We start from the raw sequence: 19,887 nt of genomic DNA, 5'->3' as shown, positions 1-19,887 counted from the left end.
TTTTACAGCCCCAGTCATTTACCGTCTTTCAAGAGAATAATCCTCTATGTTGTCCCCATTGTCTGTTGTCTCTGTTTATCATCCTTTTGGGGCATTTTGTGTTCTTTGTGGTCAATTTTTTTTTTTTTTTTAATTCCTACGTGTGAATCGGAGAAGTTCTAATCCTGGGGTCCTTGAACCACATCCTATGAAGCTCAGTAATCAATCTATGATACTTAAAGGCCAGCTACTTATCACTCCCTCATGAAAGGCAGTCATTTCAGGAAGGAATTGGTCCCACTCCGGGGTCCAGCCTGTGGCCCCATTTCTGCTTTAAAAGCAAGATAAGAGACTGAGGGACTTATGAAGAGCAAAGGTCCAATGGAGGAGATTAAGGAGTCCATTTGACCTGCTTCAGGCTGTCCGTGTTCCCAGCACACCGCTCTCGGTCAATTCTTCGGAGTGTTTTGGCCCCTGAATCACTTAATGTCAAAACCCTGATTGGCTCCTTGGAAGTTTTCACCTGTTCAAAACCCATCAGAGCACTTACGTTGTACCAACACTGCAGTTTTATAAGGTGATGATATGGGCCAAGGACAGGGTTCGTCTGGGTGAGAAATGCCACCTGCTGTGTGCCTCGGCTGCCCTCCCCGCCATAGACACCACACCCTTGTTTGCTCACCGGGACAACCGGCACACTGATGGGTGTGAAGGACTCAGGTTTTCTGTATTACTTCTACATGACTGTTCTATTCTCATGCTACACACGGACACAAAGAAGGAACAGACTGAGCAACAGAGGGACGCTGAAAAGAAGAGAAAGACAGAGCAGCTGCTGCACCTTCAAATTACTTTCCCCAAAAGGGAAGTTGGGCACAAACTCCGCAACTCATCATTCTGATTTATAACTCATTAAATATTTGCATCCAACACATTTATGATTGCAGAAATTAATCAAATTCTGCTTAGCAAAACAGTGTCCTCAAACATCTGCTCGTGACAACGCCGGTCCTTCATTTAGAGGATCGAGATGGTGGCAGTCACACTTTTTATTATAAATACAAGCAAACTATGTTGCTTACCTAGTTGGCAACTGTGTCACTGAGCCCTAAGTGTATTAGAGATGCCGCTTTCCAGGCATAAAAAAAAAAAAAAAAAAAAAAAAAAGAGTACCACATTAGAATTTTCTCCTTTTCTTCTTTTCAAACAGACACTGAGCACGCCAATAAGAATCTATCATTGGGGCAAACTCTCTGGTAGGCAGTTTGTAGCTCAGGGGGCTTTGTGGCTCTCATCACTAATCAATGAGGATTTATTTTTTGTTATCATAGGCTCCATATAATCATTCAAGGATAAGAACTTGAAAGAAGTTATGGGAAACAGTGAGGTCACCATTAAAACTGCAGGCAGAAGAATCCCCCCTCGTGCTCTATCTAAGTGAAACTGTTAGTGACAGAGCGCATCAGCTATTGCTGCTCCCACTGTGTGATTGCCCCTCAGGTGAAAACATGTGGAACAGTTCTGTCCTACTCTTACTTGAGGTATATTTTAATTGCTTAGTCAGAGATGAAATCATAAAGTCAGAGAAATCCTCCTCATTCAAGCCACGCCTTCCACGCCTCCTTACTGCTGAAATTCATCTGACTGATTATTAAAATCCTGGTTGTAACGAGTGTAAAGCTACAGTAACATATTAGTCATGCAACAGGTTGCCGTGGAATGTGAGTGAATAACAGCTTCCTCAGACGTGAATCACTTCAGATGCTGCTGTGATATACATGCAAGTGCTGGCTTAAAAGGGAGTAAAAAGAAAAAAAGAAACAAAAGGTTTTTCCAACTCTTAGGGAGCTCCAACAACGATCTCATGGGTTTGATAGACAAACAATGAATTTACAATTCTCTCACATCTGATCTTCACTGCTCCCTTAAGCTATGTGCTCTGTTGCAATGGCAAGTCTATCGTGACTTCAGGAGAAAAACTCAGCGCTCATGAAAAAGTAAATAATTGCTACACAAATTCGGCAACGCTTGAGAAGGGCTGAAATTTAAATGCAGCAGCCTGTACGTACTCCAAATAAAAGCTTTAGGCTGATAAATAACAAGTAAACTGGTTTTTTTTTCCGTCTGTAAATGCGAATGAGATGCAGCCTGATTAGCCATTACGTTCACAACACAGAGTTCAGCAAAAGACATTCTGGTACGAAACATTAAACATGCTTTCGCTTTCACCCCTCGTGACTCAAAAGTAGGAGTCGAAAAAAAATGGAAAAAGCTCCTTGAGGTAGAAAATGATCAGAGATAGCAAAGTAGATCATTTGGTGGGAGTCCGCCTCACACACAGGTGAGCGAAGGCAAGAGGAGGGCACAGAGGATGTGGCTCCTGCTGTCACTCCGGACAAAACCGGAGCCTGAACTGGAGAGCTTCCCCTTCAACCAGGATCAACTGGGGAGTATTAATGGATTCAAAGTGGATCAACTGATGGCTATCGCGTTTCGCTGTTTTGACTCAGCGCGCACTAACAAGCCAACACACACATCTGCATGGACAACACTGTGGTGCAATGCAGATGTTTACACCCATCTCTTGGTTCATATCCATTTGTAAAAAAAATAAATAAATAAATAAATATCCGGAATATTTTTTTCTTCAAAATATGTACAGTGAGCCGAGCATTTTAGCTACAAGAGGAGCATCAGACCGTTGTGTTCATTCTCATACAGCCTGGTGGACTGTAGCTCAAGAGTTAGCACTAAATCTCAAGTTTACCACTTCTTCATTATAAACGTGTTTTCCTTTCAAGTTGAGTCAGAGGGACAATTATGAGGAGAAAATCTCCGGTTTTATCACTATCAGCTGTTGAGCAAGAGAGAAAAAAAAACTTTTATGCTTTTCAGACAGGCAGCTTTATTTGTATTTATCCCAACATCAACACGGTCTCGCTTAATACTCATAGCAGGCTATTGATCAGGCTCACACAAAGAGCATTTTGTCAGCGCACTGGATAGCCAAGAGAAGCCGAGTATCATTCATGTAGCACCAATATCAATTATCGCCAGGTCACACGCTGCTTCCTTGTGTGATGCACTCAATGGGCTGATTGACACAATAAGTAACATTTTCTCTGATTTCTTGTGCAGTAATGGACCACCATTAAAAAAAAAAAAAAAAGCACAACAGCAAAAGTGAAAGAAAGACACATCAGTTTAAGAAAACAAGCTCTCTTCTCTTAGTAAACTCGTTTTTTCGAGCTCCCAAATCTAAATAAGTGTGACCCAACAAAGTAATGACACATTTTTTAAGATTTCTAATAAAACTTAAACATATCTATTTTCATCATTCTTTTAAAGGTTCTGTTGAGCTGATTATTGACACAAGTATGTATTTCAAGCCTACAATTATGTATCAAGCTTTAATTATAAAAGGGACATCAAATACATCAGAAATAGGATTTCAAGCTGGTTAAAAAAAAATACATATAGTCTTTTAACATCTAGAAATAGATGTGTTTGCTCTACATTCTGTATTAAGTAACCTATATTTATAGAACAGTCTTCAAACAATAAAAACAGCCGTATAATTCTGAATAACTATCCATGGTTAATAACGTGTAAGTAATTATGCAGCATTTTCTCATTTTCTTTTTTACAAATAGTACTATCTTTGTTGCAAAATTTAAAAAAAATGCTGCTGCCTCTGAAAGAATTTGAATATCAAAACGTAAAATGTATTGTGTGGAAATTATCCTCAACATATAAATAAGTTAGGGCAACTGCATCAAAGCCACATTTAAATAAAAGGCCTCAAATAAAAAACTAATTTGCCAACATAATGTTACCACAACCGCAGCGTCACAACCTGTTTACAATTTCAATTCTTTAAAAACAGTTAATGCAAATATGCCCACGTGCACCCGGGAGGCATTGCACAATGAAAGAAAAACAAAACAAATCAGCCAACAAACAATCGCTGAAACTACAGCAGTTTCACAGGCCTGAAGATGACACAGAAAGCTCATACCACTTTCTAAATGATCAAGCTGAATTTGGCGATTGGTTGACTCCTCGAGCCCTGTTTGACGATACATTCCTTACAATTACGACATATTAAAAATCAAACCCTATTTACATATTATCATCTAGTTACAGAATTTAGCAAACGCCATAAATAAAAGAAAATATAATTAGGATATCTATGGCTGGGTTATTAAATATGTGTGCCTCAGTATGTCTGAGAAGAAATTAGAATTGTGTGTTTACAAGATCAGCGCCAGTTACACATCTAGAAATTATTATAATAAGTCCTCAAAGTACAGGATATAGTAATGGATTAGAGTCTTAAAAGATTAAATCAACGTAAATGCGTCTGGCGTAAAACCTCTAAACAAATGCAGGAGGATTCAGATCTGAATTACTATTCTTGACGGGAGCAAAATAAATTTTCTGGCCTCCAATTCGCCAGTTCACGATGGCTCTGCGTTTCAAAATGAACACCTGTACGTATCATACGCTGCTCTCCTATAGAGCTCGCAGACATGGCGAAGATTTCGCTTTATGGCCTTTTTTTCCCCCAGAACACGCACGCAGGTCCAGCAGCTGCACACACTGCCGATTGGACGCATGCAGGCAGTCCCATGTACTTTATGGACGTTTGCTCTATCTTGATTCCGCCTTTAGCCGTGCAGTGTGCAGGGCCATCATGGCAGCCATTATGAGGCTCTCCAGCATTTCCATGGCCTACGTGCACATTAACGGAGGGGAGTGGCGCAGGCTTTGACACCATGTTGCGCCTTGCTGCTTGCAAAAGTCCTTCAGATTCGAACTGTGAAGCGAAGGAAACGACACAGCAGCTCGATCAGTGGCTGATTTTAAACGCATATAACACTCTCCACTGGGTTGCACAGCGAAAAAATGAGAGGCTGTATAATGCGGGAAAAGTGTAGCCTGCACTAGAGGGGGAGGACTATGCTGGGAGCACATAAAGTAGGGGTCACGTGTTCTTTCACAGGGGACTGAATATTTACCTTTTTGTCACGCAATGCACCCTTTCCCTATAGGCGAAGGTATTGTTTACAAGAAGACGAAAAAAAAAAAGAGTGGATCTATATAGGTAGAGCCTTGCGTAATCTACCAAAAGCGCCTGCTTTATCATGCGTTACATACAGGCAAATACTTTTGCTTCTTTAAAAAAAAAAAAAAACATTCCAAAGCACTCGTGAGTTTGTGGATTTCTCGACTTTGTAAACTGCGTGGACAGGCTGATGAAAGTCCCAGGGGCGTCTTGGTTGGGGACTTTAGGGCTGACCTCTATATTCGCTTTCTCCGCGCTCACAATGTGTCTTTCATATAAATACACACACACGCGCGCGTGAAATTCATATAATAAACAGAGTGCAAGCATAAGTGAATGGCATACAACTCGTCGTGCAATCCAGTGTGACGGACAATACTGAAACCCAACTTTATCGCTTACATATAGAAAATAGTATCATGCAACTGCGTATTAGTCCCTTTGACAGTTTATTTACAGCTTATACGGGAATTCCAATTAAGAAACCGCTGTTAGATGTATGAATCGTGTGCCTGTGTGTGTCCACAGTGGGATAGGCCTCGCTGCAGATCACGCGATAGCAGCCACCGTGTGTTCTACGGATGTTGCGACTAAAACAGTTTCTTCGTCGCTTTCTTCCCTTTGTTTGACCGCCACACAATTGCAACTTTCACCGCCAAGCAACAACACGGCAACAGCCTGGCACAAATCACCCCAAGCACACGAGAAAAGAGGGAAATCTGGTTGCTATATTTCACAGCGGAAGCCTACAGGTCACACAGTCTGCCATGGAGCACAGCACAGTATAGGCGTGTGATGAATGTGTGTGTATGTGTGTGAGTGAGTGTGTGTGTGGGTGTGTGTGTCAGGTTGTGGGCCTACCTTAGTTTTTTGGGAACAGAGTAGTCTACCTCTATCACCTTTCCGTGTAATTCAACTTTACCTGTAGGGGCGAAAATTGATAGTGTAACGTTAGCTGTGTGTCATAACAGCAACAATGCATGCTGGTAGGCCTACACACCAACACTTTGAATCACTTCACCAAGTAGGTGCGTCCCCATTCAAACAGCCAACCCCTCGAAAAAGTGCTCTGCACGGGCGCGTTGCGCTCACGGTGGCGGATAAAGTGTATACGTTTACATTAATACCGCCACAGTGGGACGTTTTGTGGGGGACAATTGAGGTTATCGGCGCCAAAATGAGGCATGATGAGCTTATATAGTGTGGGGGAAATGGGCAGCCATGCTTTCCACTCCCACAGCCCTCTCACTGTGCAATGAGGGATATTTTTTCTGCTCTCAGTAAAGAATGCAACATCAAAGAGGAGATGGTTTGAAAGGAGAATGTATTGTATTCTTTCGGTTGTAGGTAGGTGCTTCTTATTTCTCCGTGTTTGACCCAGCCGGGTTGAGAATTTGAAGCGCTCCTCGGCGAGAGCTTGAACACGGCTTTTCGTTACTATTATGAGTGGCCTGGCGCAGCACGGAATTAGCGTCTCACCTCGTCCCCCTCAGCTACCTGTTTATGAGCTTTTTCCTCTGGACCCCCGTGACCCACCTCCAAGACACCTCGTAAAAACATAGCCAGACACCAGTGGAACACGGATCTGACAAGTTTTCCGCGCTCGCGTCGCTCTGCTCTCTTCAATAAAATCAAGATAAAAAATAAGTGAAAAATAATTATGCCTACCCGAACCATCAGACCATCCCATACATTCCAGTGGGTGATTGCAAAGTAGCGCCCCGTACCATCGGAATCTCCAAAATAAAGGTTATTGTGCGCGTTAATTGCGTTACGACGGCCTGTGTTTTCTTGAAGCAAACGGGCACTAAATCCCCGAGTGTGTTCTGAGATCGATCATATATCCAATTTATGTTGGAGCGTGCATGACTGAGCGTTCACCTCCACTCTGATGGCACACGGTCGCAAACACTGTCAGGAGCAAAGACACAAGCAATAACTAATATTTCACATTTCGGACACCCTGTGTTCCCTCAGTGCGACTCGCTGGGAAATTTTCCCCGTCAGCAGCAGCATCACTTATCAAATCCACACACTTACCAGAAAGAGTCTCTATAGCCTTTATGGCCGAGTTCTGATCAGGGAAGTCCACAAAAGCATAGCCGGATTTCAGCAGGACCTGCTCGGTCACTGGCAGCTTCCTCTCCCCAAAGAGCTGCTTCAAGTCCTCGACAGTGACCGAAGGACTTAAATTCCCAACATATAGTTTGTTCATGATCTGAGAGGAAAAATCTCGAAAGGCTGTCAGATCTCAGAGTGAGACAGCGGCGATATTCAGAGTAGTAGAAAAATTGGAGAAAAAAAAATAAAATAAAATAGAAAAAAAAAACGATGGGATTTAAAAAAAAAAAAAAAAAAAAAAAAAAAACCGCAGCAATCACCCCCAGGTTATTACTAAGCTATATAAGCGAACCCCCCAGCACCAACTCTGGCCCTGGTCAAACTCTTTCAACAGGGACTGGGGGGAGGAAAAAAAGTGTCGTTACGACGCTACTCCGGAACCAACAAGCGCCGCCTCTAAATAAAATCTCCCTTTAAAAAAAAAAAAAAAAAAAAATCACAAGAAAAAAAAATGTTTGGAGGTGCATGTGGGATCACTGCTGCTCGTCCGGCGTGGAAAGTGCAGCAGGGTATGAAAGTGGCATGATGAGCACTGGGTGCATTCGGCAAAGGGATGGGCTTAAAGGAGGCAGAGGGGTTATTTCATCAAATCATAATAAGGGCCGTGCCTCCGTGGGTCCCTCCAGGCTGGGAGCGGCGTGGTGAATAGGGGCTGCTGTGTGGGAATAAAAAAATAAATAAAAAATCAAGTCGTTGTCACTGTACTTGTCGACTCAAACGCTTTCACCGATTTCTCGGATGGCTTTTTACTTATTTCTGAGCGACGCAGGAATATGGCTTTATGGAGAGGCGCAAGCAAAGGGGTCCACTCACTGCAGTGAACACCTGTTTGACGTATCTCCTTATGCAAACGTTTTTTTTGGGGGGGGGTATTTATTTTATTTTTTTTGTGCTTTCAGTTGGAGTCAAAACCAATTGTAAGAAAAAGAAAAATAGATTCGTTCGCTCACAGAAAGTGAAACCACTCAGTCGTTCTTGCACAACCTGTGCCTGCACAAATAATGGTGAGATTAAACCAGTCGTTTCTGTGAGCCTGCTTTAGGGACCAAAACTGCACTCCGTTCTACCTGTGACGCTTTCGCTTTAAAGTCCAAACTATGACACGGGGAGCAATCATTTATTTTTAGCAGCAGATAAGAAGTGTAGGGGATTCCTGCTCGCGTTAGGAGGAGGGGGACCCCCTCCGTGCAGTGTCCCCCAAGCCAGTGTGAGCTCACATGGCATCCTCCTACTTATTTGTTGTGGTGGTCGTGTGAAAAAAAAAAATAGGTGTGTTTGGGGGGAGGGCAGAGTTATGGTGGGTTTCAAACAAAAGCAGAAATGTCAGCACATGGCTGCAGTGCTCACGCTTGGATGTGTAGTCTTGTACCTACACCAGTTACCAAGGGGTGGAGCCTTTGCCAACACCAATTGAGTGTTTCTCCATGTGACTCTCCGGAGCTTTGGAACATTACTGCCACCCCACTGCAGTGCAGAAAGTGCCAGCAGCAGGAGTGACCGTTCCTTCTCGCCTTGTTTACGTCAGCGTGCGAACAGAGGAATGTCCAAACTGCGGCCTATTTACAAAACAGCTCTTTTAGTTACTTTTCTTGATGTCACGCACCCAGAGCAGTCGCCGGGGCCCCTTTTCTGCCGCCAGCTGACAATCATGAGTCAAACGAGCGGTCCCACACAACTCGGGGCAGCTGTAAATCGTTACGCATTCATTTCACGACGCTTTGTGTTGGTACGAATCAGGGGGGGGAAATGTGCTTTTTGCGTTTCCAACGCAAACAGAGGCATCTGAAGTGGCATGTTTTCTTGACATTTTATTGGTCATACCCACATGGGTCAGTGTGCTGAAAAATCGTCCAACCACCCCATAAAATAAAAAAAATTTAAAAAAAAAAGCGATTTCCACACCGAGAGGAAAACTAACTGCGAGTGGAAGGGATGTGGCATTCGGGGAACGTGGAGAAAACTGCTCTGCAAATAAAAAGACACGCACATACATGTAGACTTGTGGTAGAACATGGAAATAAATAGGCAGTTTCCAAGGTGTGGTCAGCTGAGTGACGAGTGGTTACCGTCTTCTCACTGGTCTCCCCTGTATTACGCCCTTCCACAACACTTTGAATTTAAGTGTCTCATTAGATTTAGCAGAAGCTTTTGAACCAAGAAGCATTTCTGATCAACAGTGCTGGCTTCAGCTTTCACTGTGAACTCTCACAGCACTACTTACAGCTCTTTAACGGCAATTCACAACACGTTTGACCTTACAACCCCTTCCCCTCAAAACTTCAATTTTACCAGTCAACAAAAGTTTGAAATGATAGTGCTCCCTTCCAAAGGTCGATAACCAAGACCCAGGAAGTCAAGGCTAATAAATCAACAGACAAAAACTGGGTAAAATTTGATAGTAAAACTGGCATAAGAGTTTATGAGAAATGTTGAGATATAGGCATTTAGCACACAGGCATTACAAGGAAATGCCAAAAGCAGTTAAACATCACAAGTTTCTTACTTCTGCTGCTGTTGTTGTTTCCTCTGTATCTGGATGATCTGGTGTTTAAATCATTCAGGTAAATACAGCAGATACCTGTACGTTTTTTTTGCAATAGTGACCAGTTCTTTTGCTCCTTCTTCTCTTTTTTTTTTTTTTTTAAATTTTAGGATTGAATTTCAGGACAAAAAAAACAGACCACCACAGATTAAACTTCTCATCAGTTACACTAAAGCGACATAAAGAAAACAAGCCCTGACATGTGAAACAAAAATGACTTGTGGCTGAGGATCACCGGGTAATGTTTTGAAATAAATAAATGAAAAACTAGCCCTCTGAGAGAGGATACAGCCCGTCTGTGTTGCGCCTCTCTCGGACTTATCAGAGCTCCTCTATGACCAGCAGGGGTAGATGTTGGACTTCAGTATTCTGTAGACATATGCAGCTGAGGCCGCACCATGTGGCGAGCATTACTTTGATCAGGAAAAGACAAAAAATGTATTCGATTTCGCCGAGGCCATTTAGCGGATTTTGGGACTTAGTTATCCTCAGAAGGCCATCGCGAGTGCCAACAAACCAAAATTGTGGAGGCACGCATTTGAAAAACAATTGAAGTTTATGTTGTTTCCAAGGCGATTTCATTTCTACTATGTTGACACATTTTCTCTATGACAGTTGTGCTGCCATCCAAGATCCAATCATGGTCTTAGACAAGGAGCTTCAATAACAGTCTACATTTCAGCTTGTTTTCCTATTATCTTCATTTAATTGGACAGTTTAAGGGCTCCCGAGAGGTATTCTGAAAAAATGTCAGGAGCTGAAAGGAAGGACAAGTCCAAGTGAAAGAAAGGAACTCCCTTTTAATCTGATTGAGGAGGTCTTTGAACTCAATTTGTACACAGCAAAAAACTTCATAGAACATTTCCAACACAGATTGTGTCTGTACATGTATAATTTAAAAACAACGAGGGGACTGCTCCACGAATGATGCTCGTCTTCTTTTACTGATCATGTTTCTAAGTAAACTGAAGTGTGGTGATCACCTAAAAGGGATACTTTGGTTTCCTTAAAGGAGCGTTGTATGAGGTTCACTGTATGCACACTGCAAGGAGAACTGACGCTGCCCGTATGTGCAGTCTTTAAAGCCACCAGACTCCTACGACAAGAAAAACCAAAACAGTAAGTACACAGTACCGGCATAGTATGGGAGTGTCCTGTGGCAGATTGGGAGCTCTGACCAATTACGCCGTTGTCACTCGGCTGATTCGGCCGACACACACTCAGTGGCGCTAAGCTGCCTCTGGTCTGTTTGAAGTAACAAAGCGGAACAGCGCTGGTTTAATGGGGACTTTTGGTGTGAAATGGGCTTCTCTGTTTTAAAGGAGAGGATAGAAAGGAAAGTGCTTTCGTGGTTAGTAAAGTGGTGAAAATATTCTAAATCAGCATAAATCCCACAACACACATTTCACTGCAATGCACTGCAGGTAAGCTACCCTCAAGCAATGTTACGACTCAAAAGTGCTCATACAACGCCAATTCAAGAAACCAAACTATCACTTAAAGAAAAAAGATCCACTGAGAAGTCAATCATATCTCATTGAAGCGTTTCCTGTCTGTCCTTGGGAAGAGAGGAGATTTTTGCCAACCAGAAATCATCAATATCGACCTGTGAGAGAAAACATTCATCAGACAAACCAGAAAAAAAAAAAAAACTGACAGATGCTTCAAGGAGACAGCTGATTTTGTAAATGGAAAGGACTTACGGGGAGAAGAAGACCGGGACCTTGACCGCGACCTGTATGCTCCTCTGTAGTATGGTGACGGAGATCGCCGTCTGAAACGAGACAAAAGAAAAAGGTTTTATCTCTCCGTCTGTTTTTCTTTGCAACAATGAGAGGAAAACCAAAACAGCATAAGTGGAGAATCAATTTCCCTGCAGATTTACAGCATACAATCTTGGGACTGTCACCTGTATGATCTGTAATATTCCCTGTCGTCATAGCAATCATGGCTATATAGCGATCGGTCGTATCCACGGTCATATCCGCGATCATAGTCACGTGAATAGCTTTGAGGTCCACTGGGACCACCTCCACAACTAGGTAAGGTAAAATTTCTCTTACTATGCTTATTTAACAGGAACAATTAATTTCCTCTTGTAAAGATTCGATCCAAACATAGAACAGAATAGCCCTGCAGATCCCAGCCTAGATTTCAGCACGTCTAATTACCCCATACAAAAATAAGATTCTGATGACTTACTACGTGGGCCGTCCCATGTAAATTCCAGGTGTTGGGGTGTGAGGTCTTTTTGTGATGGAGAAATCCACTCATATTCTCCGGCCGTCCAACTCCATGCCATTTGCTCGCTCCTTTGCCTAACAGCAAACAAAGATATTAAATGCATGTTTTTGTAATAGCAGGCTTGACAGAGAAGCATACTCCTGTACCTCTTTAGCATTATTGGTGTTCTCGAAGTAAACAAAAGCAAAGCCCCTGGAGCGCCTCGACTGTTGGTCCTACACGATACAGACATCCGCAAGGGGACCATATTTAGAGAAGACTTCCCTCAGACCCCTCTCTGTTGTGTACAGGCTCAGGCCAAACACTCCCAGGCAGCAGTTTGGATCTGGATTGGTCTGCAGTTTCAAAGATGTTGGACGGGATATATGGATACGATCTCTTTCTAATGCAAACATCACCAAAACAAGTTTCCCTTTTCAGATTTCATGCAGAATTCGGAACAAATACAGAGCAGTTTTGGAAACTGTTTGCGAAAGTTTTACAACACGGTCCACGGTTGCCTATGTGCCTGCAGCGGTTGGACATCAGTGAGTGACTATGACTTCTACGTCGGCGCTCTCCACTGTACGACCTACTGCAGATCGGTGATGATAGGACCTTGAGCGGGAGTGGGATCGGCTGTAGTGTCTGCGTGAGCCACGGTGGGAATGGGAGCTGTGGAGACAGAAAGTTTAACATTCATGTGGGTTTATCAGCATTTCCATCTGGCTCCTCAATGACCATTTCATAATACACCGCAGCATCCTCAAATTCTACGAATCAGTAGGGAAGATTTCAATGCTACTTAGCTCCAAAAGACCCATCACTCACCCAGATTTTGACCTGGACCGAGACCAAGATTTAGAACGAGAGCGGTGGGAGCCATCTTTTGAATGAGCTGGTGAACGAGCTGGGGAACGGCTTCCCGACTTCCCAGAGCCCCGTGCACTCAAGCTCCCGGATGCGGAACGAGACTCCTGGACGAACCACACACACCAACACACATTATCAGCACATCATGAGGTGACGTGTTGAGAAATTTTGACAAAATAACTATATAGAGCAGAATTTTTAAAACTATCCTGTGAAGAGTACAGAAAAGAAACATTCTGAATTGTGAATAAGAAATGCAGGTTAATGCTATTTTGTATAGTCATTACATTTATCAATATAATTAAAAATCCATCATGGTGAGAAGAAACTGAAATGTCAGTTGTGAAATAATGATTTAAATCAATGTGTGTGGTATTCAATAATGAGAACATGCACGCATTTGACAAACAGACCAGAAAATTACTTAGCGCAGTGACCTCATCCAGATTACTTCCTTAACTTCATTTCAGTAACTTCATTACTTGACATTATTCTTCTTTCTTCAATTGTCTTACATCTTCTTACTTCCCCCATCTCACACTGTCCCTACTTCTTCCCTCCTCATGTTTTAGCATGCATTCAACAATTCAGCGTCACACACGTGAACTTCATATTATTGAAAATAAAGCGGACATGAGACTTCTTCTGCATTTTCTTCGTCCACCATTTACATTAATGGAAAAAGAAAAGGATGGAGAATATATGATGACAATTAAAACAGCACGCTCATTCAACTTTTATTGAGTTATCAGGACCTTTTGACAAGAAAAAGTTCACACAGTTCACTTTCAGTGGTTCTATATTCACGGTTACTTCTAAACAGAGACTCCTAGTTTGGGTTTGGTCAAGCGTAAAAGATGACTACTCGATGAACGAATCAAAGTCCAAAAATCTAACACTGCTCCTCCAACTGAAACGTAAGCATGGGAACATGTCATTTTTCAACCTTGGCCGTCTCCGTCAGAAAAAGAAGACAATATTTTTGCAGACCATACAAGTATATGTTCACAATCTGCTCCGGAATAATATCAGTTATGGTGTCCTTTCTTTTTTTAAATCCCCTTATTTCCATCGTCTCTGTCAAGCTGCCGTAACTTCACCAGTGTATATCAAACCACTGAATGTGAATCAGCCATATTCAAGATGAAACCCACCCAGTGCTTTCTTTTTTCCCCAAAGAAATAAATCAAATGTAAAAACAAAATAAAAAAAGTAACTAAACAACCTCAAGATGCAGTTACCACTCAGTTGTATTGACCTCTATTATCAGCACTTAAAAAATGTCAACGTGTAGATGCAAATATATCAGTTGTTTCTTTGCACTGTTGCGCTAAAAGAAAACAACTCATTTGCATGGGTATCCCAAGGGATCACAAGGACTAATTGTGCTTTCGGAGGCTTAAGACCAAACTGGTAACACAAACCTGTGAACACTGACACGGTGATACAGACCAAAATTCAGCAATAAAGTGGGGTCGTCAAGTTAAAACTGATAAATTATTTTCCCTTCTGGCAAGGTGTCCATGGTGACCTGCAGGAGGCGCTACGCATGGAAATCAACCTGGACTTTAAAACCATGTACTTATGTGATCTTGAGGAACTGGATTGTGGTAAAGTGGTGAAATACCTGCTGAGGGTTTTGCTGGTGGCGGCTAAGAAGGCCATAACAAGAAAATGGCTTCAGAGAGACCCACCTAGTCTGGAAGAATGGCTAGATGTGGTGTATGAAGTGTTTAAAATGGAAAGGATTACCTATGCAATGAAAAACCAACAAGATAAGTTTAATGATGACTGGATGATTTGGCTGTACTTTGTGGCACATAAGAGACCAGATTTTCTGTAAAGATTTTGGTTAAAGATTGCTTTTGCTTTTCCTCCTCAGAATGAAAATATTTAGTTTTATATAACTCCCCTGGTTCCTTTTTGTTATGTTATTCTTGTGTGTACAATATGCTTTCTTAAAAAAGAAATATCAATAAAAATTTAAATTACCAAAAAAAAAAAAAAAACCTGATAAATTATTTTATTCTATCGTGACGCTTCACTGACATGTTGAACGATGGGAGAAAAAAAACTAAAGGAAAAAATTAATCTACATTGATCTTCAGCGTATTATTACCAAATGTAATTCATGAGATGCCATGTGCGGTCTCTAAATGCTTTTCTTTGAAGATAAATAAATTAATAAGATGTATTAAGTTTGGTAAACTACTAATTCCTTCAGGAGTATTTTCAGGACGTAAAAACATTGTTCTCGTATGTTCCTTTTGAATTAGACACAAAACTACATTTAAAATATTCTAAAATAACTGGGGAAAATATAAGTATGAATACATTAACATTAACATATGTAAAACCAGGAACAGCTAACCTTAAAATAAATAAATTAGGGACAACAATTCTAATGTTTTAACTTGAAACGCTTCTGTTAGCTTGTTGTTTGCTTTGAGCTCTCGTGCTAGCAACGCGTGGGGCCTAGCTACCACTGATAAGCTAGCGTTGAACAACTAGCTAACAACTAGTCTAAATGTTATTACATATACGTTTACCTGACTTTAAGTAACCAAACGAAATTACGTGTTTATGCGATGTAAAAAATAATTATAAGTTTCGTCCGGAGATTTATAATTGCACGATAACAAAACCATCCTTAACCAACACAGTACAAAAACCGTAAATGGTACAATTTAGCGAAACATAAACGAATAATTTATTATGTTGCATGCACTAAAAATGTTATAAAACTGCAGCAATATTCATACATACCCGGCCTTCATCAGTCATTTTAGTGATAGTGATTATACTGTTTTGACAGGTATTTTAACTCAGTGCTAACCTGCTAAGCTAACTACAGTTGTGTTTGAGAGTCGAAATATTAGCTCCTCCCACAAGTCTTCACAGTTGGACTGTGCAGATGCCATCCTGCAAGCATGCATTATATTTCTCAAACACAGACTGTGCAAAGCTCAGGACAAGAATTCTATGTTTAAAGGTGAGACACCACCACAAACTATAGGGGGGGGAATGCCCAATTGTAGTTTTAATACACTGCAACTTTGTGTTACTTTGCTTCCATGTAGCGTCCATTATGTGTAAGAGTTAGTTTTAATGCTTTTTGCTGAATGGACATGAAGGCAAACGGTGGACTCTCTTGGATATTTGGGTAGATAATACTTCAGTTACAAATGCGATCACATCAATTCATGAAACCTGATTGAATAATCGTGTAAACGTGGCTTATGTGATAAAATGGGTTTTGTGGTGATCTATTCGTGCTCTAGCACTTTTCATTATTTTTTTTTTCGTACTCGTTTCAGATGCTTTTACCAAAACCAGTGTCCCCATTTTAAAAAGGTTTTATAGGTTGCTCACGTAACAATTCTAGCTTTATCAATAAAACTCTTTAATTGTGCCTAAGTGTCGCCTTTTAGAACCATTGACTCTCAAGTTGAAACAAGCTTTATATGCGGTTCAAATTCTTATTTTAAAAAATATGCATAAATTGGCATGCTTTTAGCCAAAAAGTCATTTGGTCACTTGGGTTTAGCTTCATTTGAGTATTTAAATATAGAATCTTTATCATCATTCTTTCACATAGTTTACCCAATCTTTCTGTGGACTAATGGATGGACCACTTGATAGTATATATTCAGGTTTTTAAGTTTTTAATGGTCTTCGTGCAGGTAAAACACTGTGTGTCTTAATAATTCATATAGTTCTCAGGCAAGCAGCCTGATAGTCTGTGAACATCGTGGAGCATAAATCTTTGCAACAAAAAAAGCTGAAATATTACACAAAATAGTCCTAAGATTTATATCAACAGTACACATCTGTGTATATGATAACACTGCAGCCAAGGGAAACTAAAAGTTTGTGAACAAGAAGATTATGAAACTGCAAGAGTCTTCTGGACACAAATTCAGTTTCACCTTCTCTCATGGAGTTGCATCCATATCAGCATTTGACATGAATGCATGCAAGTACAGGGGCTTGTTATTTTCTGATGGATCAGAACTCAAAATGTGACTCTGCTTTTTAAAAACGGTGTATATTTCCTTCTAAAAGCAAAACAAACCACAAGTCTTACTGTTGCATTTCTTTTTATTTGAAGTGAGCAAAAAACTAAGAAAGAAGCCGAAAATACTAAAAAAAAAATGCAATTGTCTAAGAAGCCCCAGCGCTTAATGCGTGAAATCGCATTCATATTAAAGTGAAGTGGCTCTCGCTCAATAACAAGCCAGACAATTTGATAGAGGTAACACAATGTAAAAACTGGCACAACCTTTGCGTGGAAATAAAGGACTAATAAGAAATAATCAGCTTAAATTAATGTTGAACATATCATCCACTCAAGAGATTATTATGAACTAAATTCCACATCTGGCAGGACCTGAGGGCAGAGTTGTGTGGGTTCAGTTACTCATTAGCCCCTGTAGAGAGACACAGAAGGAAAATGAAACACTGATTAATAATGGGTTTTTTTCTTAGTTTCTAACAGTGAGTGTGTAAATTCACTTACCACAGTCATACAAGACATTTATTTTATGAAGATCGAGCGCACTGGGTCCATCTCGCTGGCCAATGGGAATGTAAGGATCTGGCTTGGGGATGATTGTTGGTCCACCATCTTCAGAGAAGGCGTATCTGAATAAAACGTTCACAAAGCACATGTTATAGTGATGCCCCGGCATTAACATGAGGAACATATGATTATGTTGCCTTAAAAAAAAGCTCACCGTCCATAATGCATGACAGAGTTGTAGTCGTATGGGCTGTTGAGATTGTTTGTCGCCTGTTTTCTGAAGTTGTGCATGTAGTCTGTCAAAACAGAGAACAGAGGCTCAAAGGGTGAAATGTGAGTTAGATCAATTGCCTTATGATTGGCTTTCCTTCGTCCTAACCTGGCATGATGTTTTTCCACATAATTGTGACGTAGTGGTCTCGGTCAGAGCGGGACTGCTCATGCACAAAGCCAAGGGCGTGCATGAGCTCGTGAGAAGCAATCCCTGACCACATGCACCCAGGAGTCTGCAGGGACAGGGTCTGGCTTCCTCCAGTCTGACCCAGAAACGACCAGCAGCTTGGGGCACAGAGCAAATTGTGCCGCATATGTCACCACGATGCAAAATTACAGCATAAGAAGCCATAAGTAGGAGTTGTTCTTACCCATATCTAGGCTGAACATCAAGGAAGTTAGCCTCATGGGTGCGGGGAACAAATTTGATGCATGTTCCAGCGGAAATGTCCTGCATCCCAGTCTCAATGGTGATTCTATCCATGTCCTCTACATTTGGCAAAAAAAGAAAAGTAAATAAGCTATGGGTTTTATCTCCAAGTGGAATGGACCTGTAAACATGTTTTTAACACCTGTTTAATTGTAAAAATTCCTACCATAAAGTGGAGAGAGGATGAAGGGCACATAAACAAACCCATCAATGGACTTAGGCCAGAGACAGGCATTCCCTGCGCAGTTTATGGCACTCCGTATGTATGAATAGGCAATATCTCCATCTCGGATTGACAGTCCTCTGGGAGCTCGCAGCTCTGTTGGGAAAAAAGCTTTAAACCAAGTACAAAAGCTTCGATCAGCACAGTTTATTGTCATTTGCAGCTTACTTACTGCTATTGACGACCAGGATTTGATCCATTGCAGTCATTTCATCATGGTCTGATATTTCATCTAAACATAGAAGACAGAGAAATACTTACTTTGCCCCTTCCGAAAACGGAATTCAACATCACAACGTTTTTTTTTTCAATATTATTAGAATGTTACTGTAGTTTTCAAGCATCTACCTGAGTATTTCCTCCTCAGCCTCATTTTCCCATCATGCACTCCAGTTGAATTCTGTCAGACAAAAGTGCATTTTGATATATTTTAGTTTATTTTAGTGCGTCAATTTCCATATTTTCTCTTTGTACTGACCTTAACTGGAAGCAGATCTGCCGGGGTTAGTGTGACAAGCAAGATACCCAGCAGCACGATAGTAGAATGCATTTTTTTGTGTTCAAGATTGGTTAACCAGTTTCGCTTTGCCGTCTTCCAATGCGAGAGCTCAGTGTGGTCCCAACCTCCACCGAACCTATATACCCACTCCCCCCTCCCTCTGCTCTGTACTGATTGGACCCTTCATCAGTGATTAACCACGGTCAAGACCTGTCATCATCCAGTGGGTGTAATTTACTCAAGTCCACTACTGATCCACAACAGGTGGTCCCGATGCTGACCTTCAATACTCAGCACTTTCTGAAATGAGACACTTAAAGGTGTTTTGCTGTTGGATGTGCTACAACTCAGCAGTTACTACCAGGTGAATAACTGTCCATCCCGTCCAACAGACCAGCAATTTGAGTCTCACTGAGCTGGCAACCAGTGATTTTGTGATATACTGTCAGATGATAACAACAACAGTCATTTGGTCACATGGGTAAATATATATAACCAGACTTGATCCTTCTCCAAATATTATTCCCATTTTTATCAAGGGGATCATTTCATTTTGGGAAAGCACTGAAGGAAGAATCCCATGCGTGAGCAGTTAATGACGTTTGCTCTCTACAGTAACTACAGGCACATTAGTAATGTAAAACAACTGTATCTATACATATATGTGTATGGATACAGTTGTTTATATACACTTTGCAAGTCAAGGTTGCAAAGTTTTAACTGTGGACACAGTCATATCTGCTCACACCACAAACTTTCTCAAGTCTTCCCCATGTTCAGATTTACAACTTTTTATCTTTGACCCTTCTTGTTTAATGTGATCACATGACTCGTGCTCTTAATTCCTCAGACACCTTGTCACACTGAAGTATTATGATTTTATAATTCATGATCATTTTGGTTATAGTAGGTCAGGACATCTAGATGACAACTTCAGACCAGATTATCGAGTGTTCAACTCATTTTCAAGTCACAGCAGAGTTTACACCAGTTCACACTCTTAGCTCGTACTGAGTTCCATAATTAAGAGTAGACCGAAATGGCTTTCAAATAGAAATAAACACAACGGCATGCACACAGAGGAAGTGCTGATAGAAAGCTTGAATGAATCTTTATTGAAAGTGTTTTAACTGC

At 41.2% G+C, this 19,887-nt stretch overlaps 3 protein-coding genes across 4 annotated transcripts in view; all 3 read right to left on the bottom strand.

Annotated features, from left to right (window-relative positions):
- igf2bp2a (insulin-like growth factor 2 mRNA binding protein 2a) overlaps positions 1-7,657 on the bottom strand; it is a 45,349-nt gene extending 37,692 nt beyond the window's left edge. Inside the window, exons 1-2 of one of the 2 annotated variants that reach the window (XM_075479785.1) lie at positions 7,088-7,657; positions 5,909-5,969 (exon numbers count right to left, since the gene is read on the bottom strand). In XM_075479785.1, coding sequence (XP_075335900.1) covers positions 5,909-5,969; positions 7,088-7,262 — 236 coding nt within the window. In that variant the 5' untranslated portion in view covers positions 7,263-7,657. Of the gene's footprint in view, positions 1-5,908; positions 5,970-6,715; positions 6,961-7,087 lie in introns of those variants that run through there. The other variant, XM_075479786.1, reaches the window with a different exon arrangement.
- Positions 7,658-10,490: 2,833 nt separating this feature from the next.
- On the bottom strand, positions 10,491-15,710 carry tra2b (transformer 2 beta homolog). The gene is given in 9 exon segments (XM_075479784.1): positions 10,491-11,316; positions 11,414-11,484; positions 11,620-11,748; positions 11,913-12,028; positions 12,101-12,288; positions 12,446-12,532; positions 12,535-12,608; positions 12,765-12,910; positions 15,573-15,710. Coding segments are annotated over 9 exon segments (840 nt in total). The 5' UTR covers positions 15,591-15,710; the 3' UTR covers positions 10,491-11,305.
- Positions 15,711-17,044: 1,334 nt separating this feature from the next.
- hce2l1 (high choriolytic enzyme 2-like 1) lies at positions 17,045-18,839 on the bottom strand. Its single transcript, XM_075478728.1, has 9 exons — positions 18,733-18,839; positions 18,603-18,654; positions 18,427-18,486; positions 18,198-18,350; positions 17,973-18,090; positions 17,708-17,886; positions 17,543-17,624; positions 17,326-17,450; positions 17,045-17,236 (listed from the first exon to the last, which is right to left on the bottom strand). The coding sequence occupies exons 1-9, from the start codon at positions 18,802-18,804 to the stop codon at positions 17,223-17,225; spliced, it is 855 nt and encodes a 284-aa protein (XP_075334843.1). The 5' UTR covers positions 18,805-18,839; the 3' UTR covers positions 17,045-17,222.
- Positions 18,840-19,887: the final 1,048 nt, after the last annotated feature.

The sequence above is a fragment of the Odontesthes bonariensis genome, chromosome 12 (genome assembly GCF_027942865.1).
Source record: "Odontesthes bonariensis isolate fOdoBon6 chromosome 12, fOdoBon6.hap1, whole genome shotgun sequence".
Lineage (NCBI taxonomy): Eukaryota > Metazoa > Chordata > Actinopteri > Atheriniformes > Atherinopsidae > Odontesthes > Odontesthes bonariensis.
This window is presented reverse-complemented; position numbering and strand designations above follow the sequence as displayed.

Bases quoted from the DNA above. Each gene is read 5' to 3' on its own strand.
- hce2l1 (XM_075478728.1), bottom strand. From the start codon at position 18,804: ATGCATTCTACTATCGTGCTGCTGGGTATCTTGCTTGTCACACTAACC. The intron at 17,625-17,707 runs GTTAGGACGAAG...CTGTTTTGACAG, and splicing joins GTGGAAAAACATCATGCCAG to ACTACATGCACAACTTCAGA. The intron at 17,451-17,542 runs GTGAGCTTTTTT...CGTTTTATTCAG, and splicing joins TCTGTCATGCATTATGGACG to ATACGCCTTCTCTGAAGATG.